Consider the following 16967-nt stretch of genomic DNA (forward strand, 5'->3'; position numbering starts at 1 on the left):
ACAATAAACTTAATTGTTATTAGATCCGGTTGAACTGACCAATTTACATAACCCATTGGATTATAGTTTTTTTTTTGTTTTTTTTAAACAAAAATTAGGGATATATTTATCTACTTTTTATCAAAAAAATTTAAACATGATTAAGTTTAGATTATGTAAATCAGTCGGATCAACTCGAGTCTAATAATTATAGTGCAGACAAATGAATTTATTATTGTTGCTATAATAAACTGATTTTGTCCTTATTTATTAAAAAATAAATTATTAACTGATTTAATAAAAATATTCAATAATATCTTACAAAAAATATTTTTAATATCGTCATCGAAGTGCTCTCCTAAAAATATTTGTATCGTACAGAATTATTCTTAATTAAATAACAAAATGGTAACAGTAAAATCTAAATCTAGTACAAAACCTAAACAAATGTTAAACTCAAATATATGATAGGAAATTATTATATATCTCTAAGAAATGCCAAATGACACGAGGCGAGCAACATGTATTTTATTCAAGATATATAATCCACAAAATATAAAACAAAGTTGAAAACTGAAATTCCCATGAAAAGTAGGAAGCTAAGAGGCAGCACTATATTCTTCCATTATTATTGTTGTTTAATCTCTTCAAAAAATGATGATCAAGAGTAAATAAAGAAGGCTTAAGAGCTTTGTTTTAGAGTATTTCCAATGTCAATGACGAAGCGATATTTCACATCTGCTTTGATGAGGCGCTCCATTGCTTCGTTCACATAATCAATAGGAATGACCTCGATGTCAGGTTTCACATTGTGTTCTGCAGCAAAATCAATCATCTCCTGAGTCTCTTTTAACCCTCCGATACCACTACCGGCTATTAACTTTCTCCCTGCCAATTAAGAATCATACATATTTATCTTTTGGTATCAAAATTTTGTTTATATATATATATATAGAGAAAGAGACACACACACACGTACTTACCCATAAGTAATGGAATGATTGGCAGTTCTAGAGGCTTCTCAGGTGCTCCAACCATTACAAGTTTTCCATGTGACTTTAATAAACCAATGAGAGGTACGAGAGAATGAACAGCTGAAACTGTATCAATGATACCATCCAAAGTTTCCTTTGCAGCCTAAATAAGCAAAAAAATTGTCAGATTTATCACTTCTTCTTTGGTTATATACATCATCAGTTACTTTTGTACTAGTAATCTCATAATCTTATTGTAGAAACTCACGTGTGCAGTTGTTATCATGTGAAGTTGATAATTGAAAAACCATAAATAATAGTTTAGTCAAATCTGTCAAATCATTTAATAGTTATCGACTATCAACTTTACATAAAAACAATTGCATCGTCAATCTTCGCCTAATCTCATATACCTGCATCTGATCTTGGTTGCTACTTATCAAAAAAGAATCAGCTCCTAAATGTTGCATTGCTTCCTGTTTTTTGTTGGGTGAGGTACTAATTACTGTGACTTTAGCCCCAAAAGCCTTGGCAAATTTGACTGCCATGTGGCCTAACCCACCAAGACCAACGACACCAACATGCAAGCCTGGTTTGTCTAGTCCAAAATATCTGAGAGGGCTATACACTGTGATCCCAGCACATAGCAGAGGAGCAGCAGCATCAAGAGGTAACTCATTTGGAATTCGAACCACAAAGTGCTCATCAACAACCATTGAGTCAGAGTAGCCTCCATATGTGACGGTTCCATCGCTGGATTTTGCACCGTATGTTAGAGTATATGAGGAGCAATAATTTTCAAGATTATCGTTACAGTCTTGACAAGTTCGGCACGATTGAACCAAGCATCCCACGCCGACTCTGTCTCCAATTTTATACTTTTGAACCTTGCTTCCCACTTGTGTCACTACACCAACAACTTCATGCCTGTGTATATTTCCAACATAAATATCTAACAAGTAGAATATTTAAGCAAAGAAAGTATAAAGCATATATACCCAGGGACCATAGGATAGATGGAGAAGCCCCATTCGTTCTTCACCATGTGCAGGTCCGAGTGACAAATCCCACAGTACAACACTTTGAATGCCACATCCTTGTCACCGGTTTCTCTGAAAATTTTTGACAAAAACCAAATCTTAATATATAAATAAGAAAGGATTATGCTACGTGTACACCAAAATCAGTTACAAAGTCAGCCAATATAAAATATACTATAAAAATAAATTAAACCACACATATTTATACCAAAATATATTAATAGCTGATTTTAGTGGCTGATTTTAGTGTACAAATATAAAAAAATAAGTAACAAGCATGTTGTTGTAACATGCAGTTGTGAAGGAACCTTCTAGAGAAATGGAAAGGGGATAGATGACCAGAGGGGTCCCTGGCAGCCCAACCGAAAGCCTTCTTAGGATGCTCGAATTCAGGTACTTGTGCTGATGCCATTTGGAAGAGAGTAACACTGATTAGTGATCTTAACGATGATGGTGATGGAGGATAAAACCAAGAGCGCTATTTATAAGTGCTGCACTGAAAGAGTATTGACGTCTTTCATGACGCTATTATGACGACTTAGATTACGAATCTACGTACTCTAGTTTATTATCATTGGTTCATTGTATTGGAACTCTATTTGTGTTCTTTAATTCATTGACTCCATGCCAAGTCAAAGTTACGTTCGTTATCGCTCGTTACTTTTAATAATATTATATATCTAAATTTTTTTACTAATTAAGTTTGGTGTAATATATATAATAAAAATTAATTATGAGTAATAATATTTTAAATTTTATTATTTAATTTAGTTAGACTTAATTCATAAAAAAAATTGAATACGTAACATTACTCATTTTATATTTCACACCACATAAATGTTGCACTAAAAAAAGCAAAAAAATTCTTCTCATTGTTTTTATTAGTGTTTTAAAGATTTTACATTTTCTTTAATATTATCATATTCTTTTCGGAAGAAACCATTTTTTATTTTTTTGTTAAGATTATCATATTTTCACCAATTTTTTGCTTGTAAATTTTGGATACAATAAATAGTAACCAATAATATTTATTAAACTACTATTCTATCTTAGCTCATCACAATAATAAAAAAATATCGTAACCCACAAATTTAACCTAGCAGAATACATATAAATTTAATTATAATTTTAGTTTTTATTATCTTATTTTTAATTGTTCTTATCTTATCTTTATTTATTTTTATGTTTCATAAGATAATGCTCGTATATATTTAGTTTTATCTTCATAGTTTAGAATACATTTCAATTCAATTCAATCAATAAATACAATTTTTTTGTGCGTAAAGATTAATTTTTGCTGAATGCACATAGCACCTTGATACTATTAGAGGAAGAAAAGTTTTTATCGATAATTAAAGGCCTTCAGTGATCAGTGTTTAAAGTGTGAAAAACGAAAACAATGGGAATGAAATATGCCGGAAAGAACTCCAAGACGAAGGACGCCGGAAAGAACCGCAAGGCAAATGGGAACCCATCTTCGGAGGCCAGGAAAAGCCGGAAATTGGCCAGCGGACTCCGCGGATCGTCCAAGAAGGGAGGCCACGGCGGAAAGCTCACGTGGATCGGCGGCCAAAACTACTGGCAGATGGAGATCGGTCCGGTGGCTCTGGATGCCAATGATCCAAACTTCGACGATTCGGAGAACGTTGCCGCCGTATGACCGGGAACGTCGGATGCGTTTTGTAATCGGATTATTGATATGTTATGTTTGAGCTTGTGGTAGCATGACTGTGTTATTGTAAAGGAAATATTTATGGAGGATTGGATCATTGATATTGAAGTGTCTAGTGTCAGTTTCAGACTTTTAGTGTCACTGTTTATGCTTTCTATTAAACTTAGTCTAGTTTAACTTTCATAATTCAATGTTCAAGTTAATCAATTAATAATCAATAAAAGTTATTTTCTTTGATTTTCCTATTTCTTTACATTTTTATCATGGTATCAGAGCCTTGGTATCCTTCTATCATCTTTCCGGTGAGAAATCACTCTATTTCTTTTTCAACCTCCTCCCACAATAATAATCAATCTTTTAAATTAGCTCAGAATTCAACCAATTTTTATTACATCCATCCAAATAAAAATCTAACATCAGTCTTGGTTATCCTTGTTCTAACAGGAAACAACTATCATTCATGAAATAGTCACAATAGTCTGTACCTTCTTCCGGCAGTTTCATCTGCGCCTTCTTCCGACAGTTCCATCTGTATTCTGTTTCAGCAGTTTAATTTGCATTCTGTTTTAGCAGTTCCATCTGCACTCTTATCGCGCTTTACGCGCCCTCTCTTGTTGCGCCATACGCGCCACGCTTATTTTTTCATTTTTCTTTTAAAGATCGCTGTTCAAGCACAACATCTCCTTTTATATTTTTGCCGCCGGCAGCTCAAACTCCACCGTACGCATTTTTTTGAGGATCGCTGCTCAAGCACAGCATCTCATTTTATATTTTTGCCGCTGGCAGCTCAAGTTCCGCCGCACGCATCTTTCTCCGCGTCACCACGTAAGACGCGTTTTCCTCAACAATTTCATCGGAACTTATCCAGACTGTGAATTATTGACATCTTTCATCCACTAGCTTGCGGGGGCATATTAAACTACTCTTCCATCTTAGCCCATGACAACAATAAAGAAGTTTCATGACCCACAAATTCAGCCTAACAGAATACATAAATTCAATTACAATTTTAGTCTTTATTATCTTATCTTTAGTTGTTATTATCTTATCTTTATTTACTTTTATGTTTCATATGACAATGCTCTATATATATTTAATTTTATCCTCATAAATTACAACTAAACTTCAATTCAATTCAATCGATCAACAATCAATAAAATTTTTTCATCTTTTATTTTCTTATTCTTTTATAATTTTATCAGTATTCAATAATTAATCATAAAAAAAAAGGAATAATAGCATTGTGAGTATATCGCATCTCGGTTGGATCGAGGTGCCTGAGTTCTTTTAGTTTCCATTTGTTAGATATTTTGTTTAAATTTTAACTTTCATGAGCCCCTGATAAACAATAATAGTGGTTGTTATATTATAGCATGAGTTCAAGTGTGGAACCATCTTTTATTTTCAGTTAATATCAATTAATTTTTTAAAATGATTTTATTTTAAATTCTAAATTTTAGATATAATTCTAAACCTTAAACTTTTTCAAAAAATATAAATTAAAAAATTACAAATATTAAATATTAAAAAAATTAATTCTCTATATTTATTCATATAATATTTATCGATTTCACAATACTACATTAATTTCATTTAATCTACAATAACCGTGAATCAGATTTCATTCGGATCAAGGTGTCCGTGCTTCAATCTTCTTTGTTCATCAGAATATTTATTTTGAATATCAACTATAAGGATTATCTCAAACAAAAAAATAGTTATTGAAAGAAAAATATTTAAATTATAGTCCCTATTATACCTCTAAGTAAAGCAAATGTTACGTGACTAAGTATAAGCCAAAGCCAAAATAGTACTTTAGTGGGAATATATAAATTATTATGATTTTTTATGGGTTCTTCTTTAAATCTTTTTAACTCTCATTCATATTATCTATATATATATATAGCAGTGTTTGTTTTTGGTATATATATTGATTAAAATATAGATATGGGAGTACACAAAAATATATATATATGATGTTTATTTACTGAGATATTAATTTTTAATTTAAGACACTAACTTTTTTTATAATTTTTTGTCATGTCTAACTTATCAAATAAAATATGAAATCAATGTCTTTTTATATATATCTATGTACTCCTTCTTCCCTCTCTGTTCAAGTTCTATTTTATTAATAGTATTGATTCTGTGATTTTGAGTTGTTGGATTTATTTACTCATTTTTATTATTTTGTTATTTTCTGTACTTATTTTTTCTTATTTTAAAATTTTGTTAATAAAACTGATTTTATGATTCTGAGTTACTTATTGATTTTATTAATTTGAATTGCATGTTTTGAGTTGATTCTATGATTCAATTTAACGGTAAAGAACAACCTATTGCACTTTTAGATCTTAACTTCTCAAATCCTACTAGAGAGCAGACAACCGCTGTTAAGAGAGGACGTGGAAGACCTCCGCGTCTTCGAGGCGACCGAAAGTGACTGCATGCAATAAATTAGCACATTATTGAGAACGAGTGAGTATTTATATATAATAACTGTTCTTTAATATATAAAATATAAAGAGTATTTTTTGTGCAATAATTTTGTGTGCCTGTTACATGTACATTTTTTTACAATAAATTTTGTGTGTACTTTTTATGTACTATTAAATTACTTTTTGACATTAATATATGACAACAATAAAAAAGTCTTGATGGTTCACAAATTCAGAATATATAAATTCAGGATTCAATGTCTTGTTGTTCATCTCCATATCAGCTCTAAGTGCATCCATACGATGTTTCAGATCTTTCAGACACTCTCTCTGGCGCTTTCATCTTTCACCCAGTTTAATGTCAGAATTTCATCAACCTTCTCTGTTAGTATGTGTGAGATATTCTCCGTTGAGTGGGCTACAGCATCAATTATTGCCTCAGTTAATGCTTCGGCTTGCTTGAGGGAAACTCCTCTTCCCTCAAACCGGCTGATTATAGCTGAACAATCTATATAGATTACCCGTTCAGTTGACTTTACAACTCTTGAAAATCTTCCAGCCATTATGCCCTACAAAGTTCTCATCAACACAATAAAAGGCATTGGTTGTTTCTGAATTTGCTCTTTTCGAGAGTTTGAGACTATTGGCGAATCAAGGCGGTGAATCGAGGGTTTGAGACGACCAGAATTTGAGATAATTGGCGAACGAGTGTTTGAGACGAGTTTGAGACGACGAGGGTTTGAGACAACGAGGGTTTGAGACGATTGGCAAATCGAGGTGGTGAATCGAGGGTTTTACATTATGTATTCTAAAATTAGATAAGATTAAATAAAAGTAAAGATAAGATAAGATAAGATAAAAAGATAACATAAAGATAAGATAAGATAATAAAAACTAAAATTAGAACTGAATTTATATATTCTGTTAGACTGAATTTGTGGGTCACAAGACTTCTTTATTGTTGTCATAGACTAATATAAAAGAGTAATTTAATATGTACTCTTTATGTACTCTTTTAATTTTATTATTATGTAACTTAGAGAATCTTCTTCCTTTAGCTTATTTGATAACAGTAGAAATTAACATTATATAAAGATGAGGATGATTAATTTTTTTATATAGTATATAAATTTATTAATAATAATAATAATAATAATAATAATAATTTTATTATACTATTTTTTTATTTTAGTTTATTATAACAATAAAAATATTTTACGTTTTATAAATTTAATTCAATAGTATTGTTATAATTTTAGTTTATATATTTTAATTTTATTTTTATAATTTTTTAATAAAAAATACATAATAATATTTTTTATTTTTATATATTTTCTATGTACCTTTTACCTTCTCTTTTAATCTTATTATTATATGATAATTGGATTCTTGAAAAATCATCTTTTTCTAGGAGCTCATTCTTTATTGCAACATTTTTTCTTACGTATTATTTAGTTATTTAACAACAATAAACATAAACATTATATAATGAAGATGATTAAACTTTTTTATATAGTATATATACTTAATAATAATAATAATAATTAGCAATTTGTAATGCATTTTTTTTGTTATCAATTATTTGATAACGGTAGAATATATAATGATGATGGTTAATTTTTATATATAATATATGCACTTACTAATAATAATGTATTTAACAAGCTACTAAGATTATATATGGTTTTCAAACTATGATCTCAAATCATTTTTTTTTATCAATTTTGCATATACACAAATACACCTAGGTACACATAGGCACCCTTCTTAGTTGATATCATTTTAAATTAAACATGTGATAATTTAATGTCTTATCATTAATAAATAGATAAATTATATTTAAATCTAACAATATATATCTTTTTACTTTTCATTCCAAATATTAATCAAATTTAAAAATATATCATATACTGATTATATCATACTAAAATATCCTTTTAATTAATTAAAAAAAACTAAAATATCCATTTGAATAATATGTAAAAGGATTGAAATACCTTTTTAATATTTTGACAAAAATAACCTTTTATAATTAATTTGAAAAAACTAAATATCCTTTTAAGTCAAAGGTTATTAAATTTTATTAAGTCACCAAAAAAATACAAGTCACCAAAAAAATTTATTAAAAAGACAAAATATTCATATAACCTATTATAAGAGGATAAAATGTCCTTTTATAATTAATTTTAAAAATACTAAAATATTTTTGTAGTCCACTTTTAATATACTAAAATAACTTTTTGGGATTAATTAAAAAAAAGACTACAATACACTTATAAAATTAACAAAAATTATTTGATTGTATCAAAAATTAGAAATTTAAATTTAATATAAAAATTAAAATATCCTTATATTTTAGTTAATTTTAAAAATATTAAAGTAGTGTATTTTTAGGATTTATTTAAGAAAACTAAAATATCCTTATAAGATTAATTACATAAATTTGATTTCATTAGTAAATATTAAAATTATAATTTTATATTAAAAAGAACAAAATACTCTTATAGTAAATTTTTAAATGACTAAAATTAAGATTGTTTAATTAGTTTTTAGGTAAAAATATAATGAAAAGGTATTTATATTTAGGCGCTACTCACATGATGACCCATTTAATGTTCTCATGTGAATATTTTGAGTTGGCAATGTCAAGATAATCACACGCATCTTATACTTAGTATATCATTAATTAAGATAAACATGTGGTCAAATTCGTTTTTTTCATTAATATACTGGTTGATGTGGTTCAAAGGACAAAAAATTGGTTCAATATATACATGGGTTAGCTGGTTTGAAAAATGATAAAAGAATTAAATAATGAAATGGAGTTTCTAACAGTGATGCATGTTCAAAAACAGTAGTCTAATGTTCTAAACTTCTAAGTTCTAATACACAAGTTACAATGGTCCCAAAACAACACACATTGAAATGGTCCATAATATATATTGTTAGTTTGTTACATTAAGATTTGAATTCCGAATATTTATTTTTTATTTGTTTAATATAATATATATTGTTCTACAAATTATACTTTAAATAAATTTTATTATATACAAAGTATTCAATAATATATATTTAATTAAACTGAACTGATTTGTGAAATTTTGGTTATAAAAACATAAAGTTTATAATATAAAAATATTCTTAAATTAAAAGAGTGATATAAATTATTTTAATTTATTTAAAAAATTTTAAAGTTTAAATTATTTTTTAAAAAAGTAAAAAAAATTTAAAAATAAAAGAAAAAAATAGTAACTCAAAAAACAAAAAAAAGTTTAATTTCAACATTGAAAATGTATCTACAAATACTTTTTTTATTATTTCAAATAAAAAATTATATATAAACACCATTTTCAATGCTTTAAATCGAAATAAAAAATCTCATTATCACTACTTGAAAAAACTAAAATGACCCTATTATATATCCCACATATGAGATTTGAGTTTGAAGTATTGGATCCTTTCAATTTTTTTTAACAATTGAGAGAGTAAAATGTGATTTTTTATCATTAATTTTGTAAGTAGAACAAAAAATAAATATACAAAAAAGATCACATTTTATACCCTCAATTTTTTTTAAGAATGAAGAGAATTTATGTCAGGAGAGTTTGAGACCTTGTTAACCTAGCCTTTCCTTTCAAAAATCACGGTCTTCACCCTCAAACCCTCTCCTCTAATGGACTCACTGTCTCGCCATTCACCACTGTGGACCGCCACTTCCCACCCCCTTAGTACCTCACTGCCACCTCCCACTCCTTGCCACCTCTCACGGACTCTCGACGTCATCGTTACCGCTCACCGCAGCAGGACTCATCATGCCCTTGAGTCCTTGTCGTCTTCCAGTGTTTGCCGTCTTCGCATCGGAGCATCTTCTTGTTATCGCGTCTTTCACCATTTTAACCTATTCAAAAATTGCCGTTTTAAACCAGAAAATTGTGGTAGTTTTCTGAAAACCGCTGTATTAACCAGAATGACATTTAGAATTACGTCACTTTCTAAAACCGTTGTTTCTAGTAATAATAGGAGTTCAAACCGCTATAAATACCCAAAAAAATAATCATTTTAACTATATTTTTTTTGTAATGTGATAACTGAATCAGAGTAAATAGATACTTTTAACTATAAAAGAGTGAGACGAAAAATTTAAATTAATATTATATCTATATAAAAGAAGAGTTTTATTTGATAAAAAAAAGAATTCATTCAACCAATTTGTTTAAATAATTTGAGAGTTCAATTGAAAGAACTCATTCAACCTTTTATCTAATTCTTTAATACAACAAAAAGATATTCACTCAAATTTACTTGTTTATACAATAATTTTATTACGAAACCAAAAAATATTTTGACACTTTTCTATTCTTTATATACACGATGACTATAATAATTTAAGAGGTATTATAATTTTTTATTAGATAAAAAAAATTAAATATACTAATATAAAGTCTAATCTAATAACTAAATAAACAAAATCAAAATATATAAAATTAAATTAAATACTTTAATAGTTAAAAATATAAACTAATTAATAACTAATAGATAATACTTGATCTCTTCGAAGAATACCAAGTAAATTGTACTTGTATACTTAAGAGCTTGGTTTGAGTGTGTTTCCAATATCAATCACAAATCGATACTTCACATCAGCTTTGGCGAGGCGTTCCATTGCAGTGTTCACATAGTCAATCGCAATTACTTCAATCTCAGGCTTCACATTGTGTTTAGCAGCAAAATCAATCATTTCTTGTGTTTCCTTCAACCCTCCAATCAGACTACCAGCTACCATCTTTCTCCCTAGCAATACAAGAAACAATACTTGTGTTAACTTGATATGAGTTAATGTTACAAGTTTCGCAATAAGCAAATAAGTAATAATCTTTTGAAGATTATATCTTTGTGAGCTTAAGTAATAATAGTAGTAAATTTCCGAATTCACCCTTTAATCCTTTATAATTACATACACAACTTGTGGAAATATATGCATGTATATGCTTACATAACACATACCCTTAAGCAAAGGAAAGATTGGTAGTTCTAAAGGTTTTTCTGGTCCTCCAACCATTACTAATTTTCCATGAGACTTCAGTAAACCAATAAGAGATACGAGGGGATGAACAGCAGATACTGTGTCGATAATACCATCCAAGGTTTCCATTGCGGCCTATAAAATAATAGCAAAATTTTTTTTAATTAATTTTTAAAAATATTTTTAATTAAATTTATCTTTTAAAGATTTTAAGTTAACCATGTTAATCGTTCTATCACCTTCATTGTGACATAGATACCACACTAACCACAAACACATATAATTTTAATTGGCTGTTAACATGATAAATTTATAAAATTAGATTAAATTAATTCTAAATTGAGAATTTAATTTGATCTAATTTTATAAATTTATCATATTAATAATAAATTAAAATTGTTAGGTATGTGTATGTAGTGTCATTACCAATAACAAAATAATGAAAAGACTAATAATGTGACCAACTTAAAATTTTTAAAAAACGAATTTGATTAATAACAAACATTTTCTTTTAACGATAAAGTTGACAATTTAGTTTCTTACTCTAATATAAAAATATTAAAAATCACATCCAATGAAAATAGATTAAATGAAAAGAATATGTAATATTAAAAATTTATAGACCTATTGACCGTAATGTTTTGTCTCAAAAATATATAAAAAGTATTCATTATTGAAAGTTTGAAACATTAGTGCACCTGGATTTGATCTTGGTCACGACTTAACAAAAATGAATCAGCGCCCAAAATGTTTATTGCTTCGTCCTTTTTATTAGGTGATGTACTGATGACGGTAACCTTAGCTCCAAAAGCTTTAGCAAATTTGACTGCCATATGGCCCAGCCCACCAAGCCCAACAACACCCACATGCAAACCAGGCTTATCAAGCCCATAATATCTAAGTGGGCTATAAACTGTGATCCCAGCACAAAGGAGAGGAGCAGCAGCATCAAGAGGCAAAGCTTCCGGAATGCGAATCACAAAGTGTTCATCAACAACCATTGAATCAGAGTAGCCTCCATATGTGATAGTACCATCAATGTATTTGGCACCATATGTAAAAATATTTTTTGGGCAATAATTCTCAAGATCTTCAACACAGTTTTGACAAGTGCGGCATGATTCAACCATGCATCCCACACCCACTTTGTCCCCAACTTTATATTTTTGTACTTTGCTTCCCACTTCTGTCACTACGCCAGCTACTTCGTGCCTGTTTATTTTGTACACAATTTCTTCATATTTATTAACTCAATTCAATTAATGCTATGAAAAATCAACTTTGGTATATAACCATAATGGTTTGAGATTTTTAGTTGATATATATAGCAGCATCCTTCGTATATATAGAAAGCAACTAAATAAAGTATTAATAGAAAGCAATAAAATTAAAGCATACCCAGGGACCATAGGATATATGGCATTGCCCCACTCGTTTTTCACCATGTGCAGGTCTGAGTGGCATATTCCGCAGTATAACACTTTGAATGCCACGTCTTTCTCTCCTGTTTCCCTGAAAATTTTTACCATTTATAAAGCTAATTAATTAATAAGTAGTAACTATTAACATATAATTATGGAACATTTGAAATCAAATTTCATTATCAGTAGGGGTTGTCTGACCTGCACTTGACTTGTTATAAAATAAGTACAAACTCAAACTTTTATAAAAGTCTTATTATGTTAATTGACCAACTCCAAACTTATTAATTAATTTTATTGGCCTGTTAAACATGTCTGGCCATGTTAATACATAATTACATATATAAATAAATTTTTTTATTATTAATAAAATTATAAAATATTTTAAATTTATTATATTTAATTATAAATAGTTTTGTATATTTTAAACACTTTAAAGTTTAAAAAAATTTATAAATATTAAATATGACATTTTATATATAAATATGTTTATTAAATTTTTTTTAAATAATATTTTTATTTTTATAAAAAAAAATTAACAGGTCTTTTAACAGATTTTAGGTCAGACCAAACTTAATATTTTGAAAAAAGTTTATAGTAGATTTTAGATCAAATTCGGACCAATCAACTACATAACAGATCAGACCTATTAAAAATAAAGTCTAGCCTGACTTGATGTGTTTCTACCCAAATTATTAATATACGATCTTGTATTTGTTCAAAGGCAAGTAAATAGATTATTAGAAGATCAGCCAAATTATTATTGATTGATGCTGATTGTGAATTTCCACAAGAAGTAATTAGTAATTCAATTAAATAAGCGTGTTATTTTTATTTCAATTATTGACCTAACAGATAAATTTTTTTTTAAGAAAAGAAAAAACAACATGCCTGTATTTGCTGCGGGTGCAAAACTTATTTCTTAATAAGTTCATATTTTATTTGATAATTAAAAAAATAAAAATCTAAATTGATTCATACTGAATTTTATAATCAATTATTTTGATTTCCACCAAATTTTAGTAATTCAATTAAATAAGATTTTTCGGCAAAAACAAAGTGTCCGATCTAAAAAAAGTTCTTTGTTAATAATAATAATAATAATAATAATTACAAAGAGGAAAGAGGAGTAAACCTTCTAGAGAAATTGAAAGGAGAGAGAAAACCAGAAGTATCCCTAGCTGCCCATCCGAATGCCTTCCTAGGATGCTCAAATTCAGGTTGCTGTGATGCCATAATTAATTTGAGTCTTCTAATTTATAATTCAAACACAGAGAACGATATAAGTGTCAGTGTGTCACTTAAGTGTGGTGATTATGGATGAACTAAAAGCTAAAGAGCTAGCGTTGCTTATATAATGCGAGAGTGAGGTTTTAGCTGACGTATTTGCTGACGTTGTGGACGATGTTTTAATTTTGATTAAGGTGACAAAATTTATGTGTCGTGTACTAATTTTCCGATGCTTGTCGTGCAAGTTCGTTCGTCAGTGGTTCCTACCAATGTAAAAGGCTGAAACCGAGAGATCGAGAGTAGGGCCGGAAGTGAGGCGAGTTGAGTCGAGCTATACCAAGTTTAAGTTCGGCTCACAAAAATTGAGTTTGACTCACGACTCGACTCATTAACAATCGAGCTTATTTTTTAAGCTCAAGCTCGGCTCACCGAAAGCTCACGAGCTGGCTCGAGCTGCCGAGCTGACTCAAATAATAAAAACATAAATATATAATATATAATTCTATATCAATAAATTATAACTTATATATTTTAAAAAATATTTAAAAAGATCAATTTTATATATTATTATCTATCAATAAATTATAAATTTTTTATTTATGTTCTACATCAAAATTATATATAAAAATAAATATAAAATTTTAAATAAATAAAAATATATATATATATATATATATATATATATATATATATATATATATATATATATATATATATATATATATATACTTGAGTCAGCTTACGAGCTAATGAGCCGAACTTATCCAAACTCAAGCTCGGCTCATTTAATTTATGAGCTCAATTCCAAGCTCAAGCTTGGCTCACGAGCTTAGCTTATCGAGCTATTAATGAGTCGAGTTCGAGCTAGCTCATGAGCTAGCTTGACTCACTTCCAGCTCTAATTGAGAGACAGAAATTGAAAGATAAAAATTAAAATAAAATTTAATATTATATTTAGTTTAAAATATGAATAAAATTTTAATTTAATTTATATAAAGAATAAAATTAAAATTAATTAATTAAGATATATAAGAGTATTTTAAGTATAAAATATTATTAAAATTTTAGTTTTTGTGTTTTTATTTTTTAAAAGTATTGAATTGAAATTTTAAGAATAGCAGAGACTGAAACTTTAGTATCAATTTTCGAATTAATATAATAAACATAATATTAAATTTCAATCTTTCAATTTTCATTCTAATATCTCAAAACAAATACTATTTAAAGAAAAACTACTGCTTAGGAATGTGAATGCAAATTTTCAAAAAGTTGGGAATATTTTTCTATTTCAAAAAATTCGTTAATACGTATCATTAGGACTGGAAGTGAGTTGAGCTTAGTCGAGTTAGACTAAACTTAAGCTCGATTCACGAAAATTAAGCTTGGCTCACGGATCGGCTCATTAACGAATCTATTTTGTAAATTCAAACTCGGCTCAACAAAAATTCACGAGCTTACTCAAATAATAAAAATATAATCTATAATTATATATCAATAAATTATAACTTATATATATTAAAAAATATTAAAAAAAATAAATTTATATATTATCTATCCATTAATAATAAATTTTTTATTTATATTTTATATTAAAATTATATATAAAAAATAATTATAAAATTTTAAATAATTAATAAACTGAACTTATCCAAACTCAAATTCGACTCATTTAATTTGTGAACTCAATTTCAAATTTAAGTATAACTCACTAACTCTCAAATTTAATCTATCGAACTATTTGAACTCAAACTATCAATCTACTTATCACTGTCAGTCTGTCACGCTACCCAACAATAAGGCGGTGGTTAACGAAGAATTCAAAGTCAACACAACATATGTGATCCTAATTAATGAATACACGATCTATGTTCAGAAAGGTCACATTAATTGTAGTCGTGTATTTCATTTGAATGAATATTATTCATACAAATGTGCCCAATTAAAATTAGCTGTATAATGAAATTTAACTCGTGTGTAGCCAAAATCAAATCAGATTGATCTTTTTCCGATGATTATTCAAAAAGCTTAGGTCTGAAAAGTAACTAACTTCATGCTTTCTCTATCATTTTTCTTTTTTGGTGTTGTATATACGAATTCTATTATCTATCTATTATATATTATTAAAATCAAATTTTGTTAATTAATAATATAACTGATGTGATATACTTTTAAAGGTATTATTTATTTATTTTTTAATTTATTTAAATACGTTAATTAATTAATTAATAATTTGATTCTATTAAAATAAATATCCAACTATTTAACATTTTATTTGACCAAATTAATTATAATTAATCAATTAAATTAATTATTTAATTTGACTGAAATAATTAAATAAATTAATTTGATTTTAATTTGCATTAATTTTTTATTTTATGTATTTTAATTAATGATTTTAAAAAGTAAATTATTTATTTGATTTGACTAAGATAAATATCAAATTGTTTAATATTTTATTTGACCACATTAATTATAATTAATTAATTATTTAATGTGACTAAAATAAATAAATTGATTTATTTTAATTTGTATTAATTTATTTGTCTTATGTATTTTTATTAATGGTTTTTAAAAGTATTATAATTTTTTATGATATATTTATAAGATATTTTTATTTATTTAACTTACTTGATTGAGCTAAATAATTATAATTAATTTATTATATTAATTATTTAATTTAATTAATTTAAATATATCTTATTTAATTTAATTTATCGTCACATTAATATTTGAGTCATTGTTTACTAAAAATTCTTCTTCATTTCTTGCTTTGATTTTAAATTTTAAATTTTTATTTATTATTTATATTTTTTATTTTAATATTAAATCTAATATTTCTATTAATATTTTATTGGAACTTATTGTTTAATATAGTTATATGCTCACCATAAATTATATATGATCGTGAATATTTTTTTAATTTATATTATTATAAAAAAACACAATTTTATTAGTTTCTTTTGTTATTTACCTATATCTACATTTTATAACTTATTCATTGCAAAAAAATTATATATACTAAAAGAGAATCTCATTTTTTTATCAATTAATATTTTATTCGATATTATTTATTTTTCTTTTTATGATGCATTATTTCTACTCTTTGATTTTTTTAATAAACTATATAACATTATTATTTGGTTTTTGGTCTAATAATCATTTTCTATAGAAAATGATACTAAGTTAAACA

At 27.1% G+C, this 16967-nt stretch overlaps 2 protein-coding genes across 6 annotated transcripts; both read right to left on the reverse strand.

The window, feature by feature from the left end:
• Positions 1 to 482: 482 nt before the first annotated feature.
• Positions 483 to 2434, reverse strand: LOC130982303 (probable mannitol dehydrogenase). Its single transcript, XM_057906261.1, has 5 exons — positions 2302 to 2434; positions 1952 to 2065; positions 1367 to 1880; positions 963 to 1116; positions 483 to 867 (listed from the first exon to the last, which is right to left on the reverse strand). Exons 1-5 carry the CDS (start codon positions 2403 to 2405, stop codon positions 662 to 664), a joined length of 1092 nt encoding a protein of 363 aa, XP_057762244.1. The 5' UTR covers positions 2406 to 2434; the 3' UTR covers positions 483 to 661.
• A 7059-nt stretch (positions 2435 to 9493) lies between these two features.
• LOC130982304 (probable mannitol dehydrogenase) lies at positions 9494 to 13866 on the reverse strand. Of its 5 annotated transcripts, none has more exons than XM_057906265.1 (6): positions 13683 to 13857; positions 12525 to 12638; positions 11825 to 12338; positions 11108 to 11261; positions 10681 to 10894; positions 9509 to 10001 (listed from the first exon to the last, which is right to left on the reverse strand). In XM_057906265.1, exons 1-5 carry the CDS (start codon positions 13781 to 13783, stop codon positions 10689 to 10691), a joined length of 1089 nt encoding a protein of 362 aa, XP_057762248.1. In that variant the 5' UTR covers positions 13784 to 13857; the 3' UTR covers positions 9509 to 10001; positions 10681 to 10688. The 5 variants fall into 5 exon arrangements, 4 of the variants coding, with proteins under 4 accessions (XP_057762248.1, XP_057762247.1, XP_057762245.1 ...); XM_057906264.1 differs by having other exon boundaries at positions 9510 to 10001; positions 10667 to 10894; XR_009087120.1 differs by lacking the exon at positions 11108 to 11261 and having other exon boundaries at positions 9494 to 10001; positions 10667 to 10894.
• Positions 13867 to 16967: the final 3101 nt, after the last annotated feature.

The sequence above is a fragment of the Arachis stenosperma genome, chromosome 5 (genome assembly GCF_014773155.1).
Source record: "Arachis stenosperma cultivar V10309 chromosome 5, arast.V10309.gnm1.PFL2, whole genome shotgun sequence".
Taxonomy (NCBI): domain Eukaryota; kingdom Viridiplantae; phylum Streptophyta; class Magnoliopsida; order Fabales; family Fabaceae; genus Arachis; species Arachis stenosperma.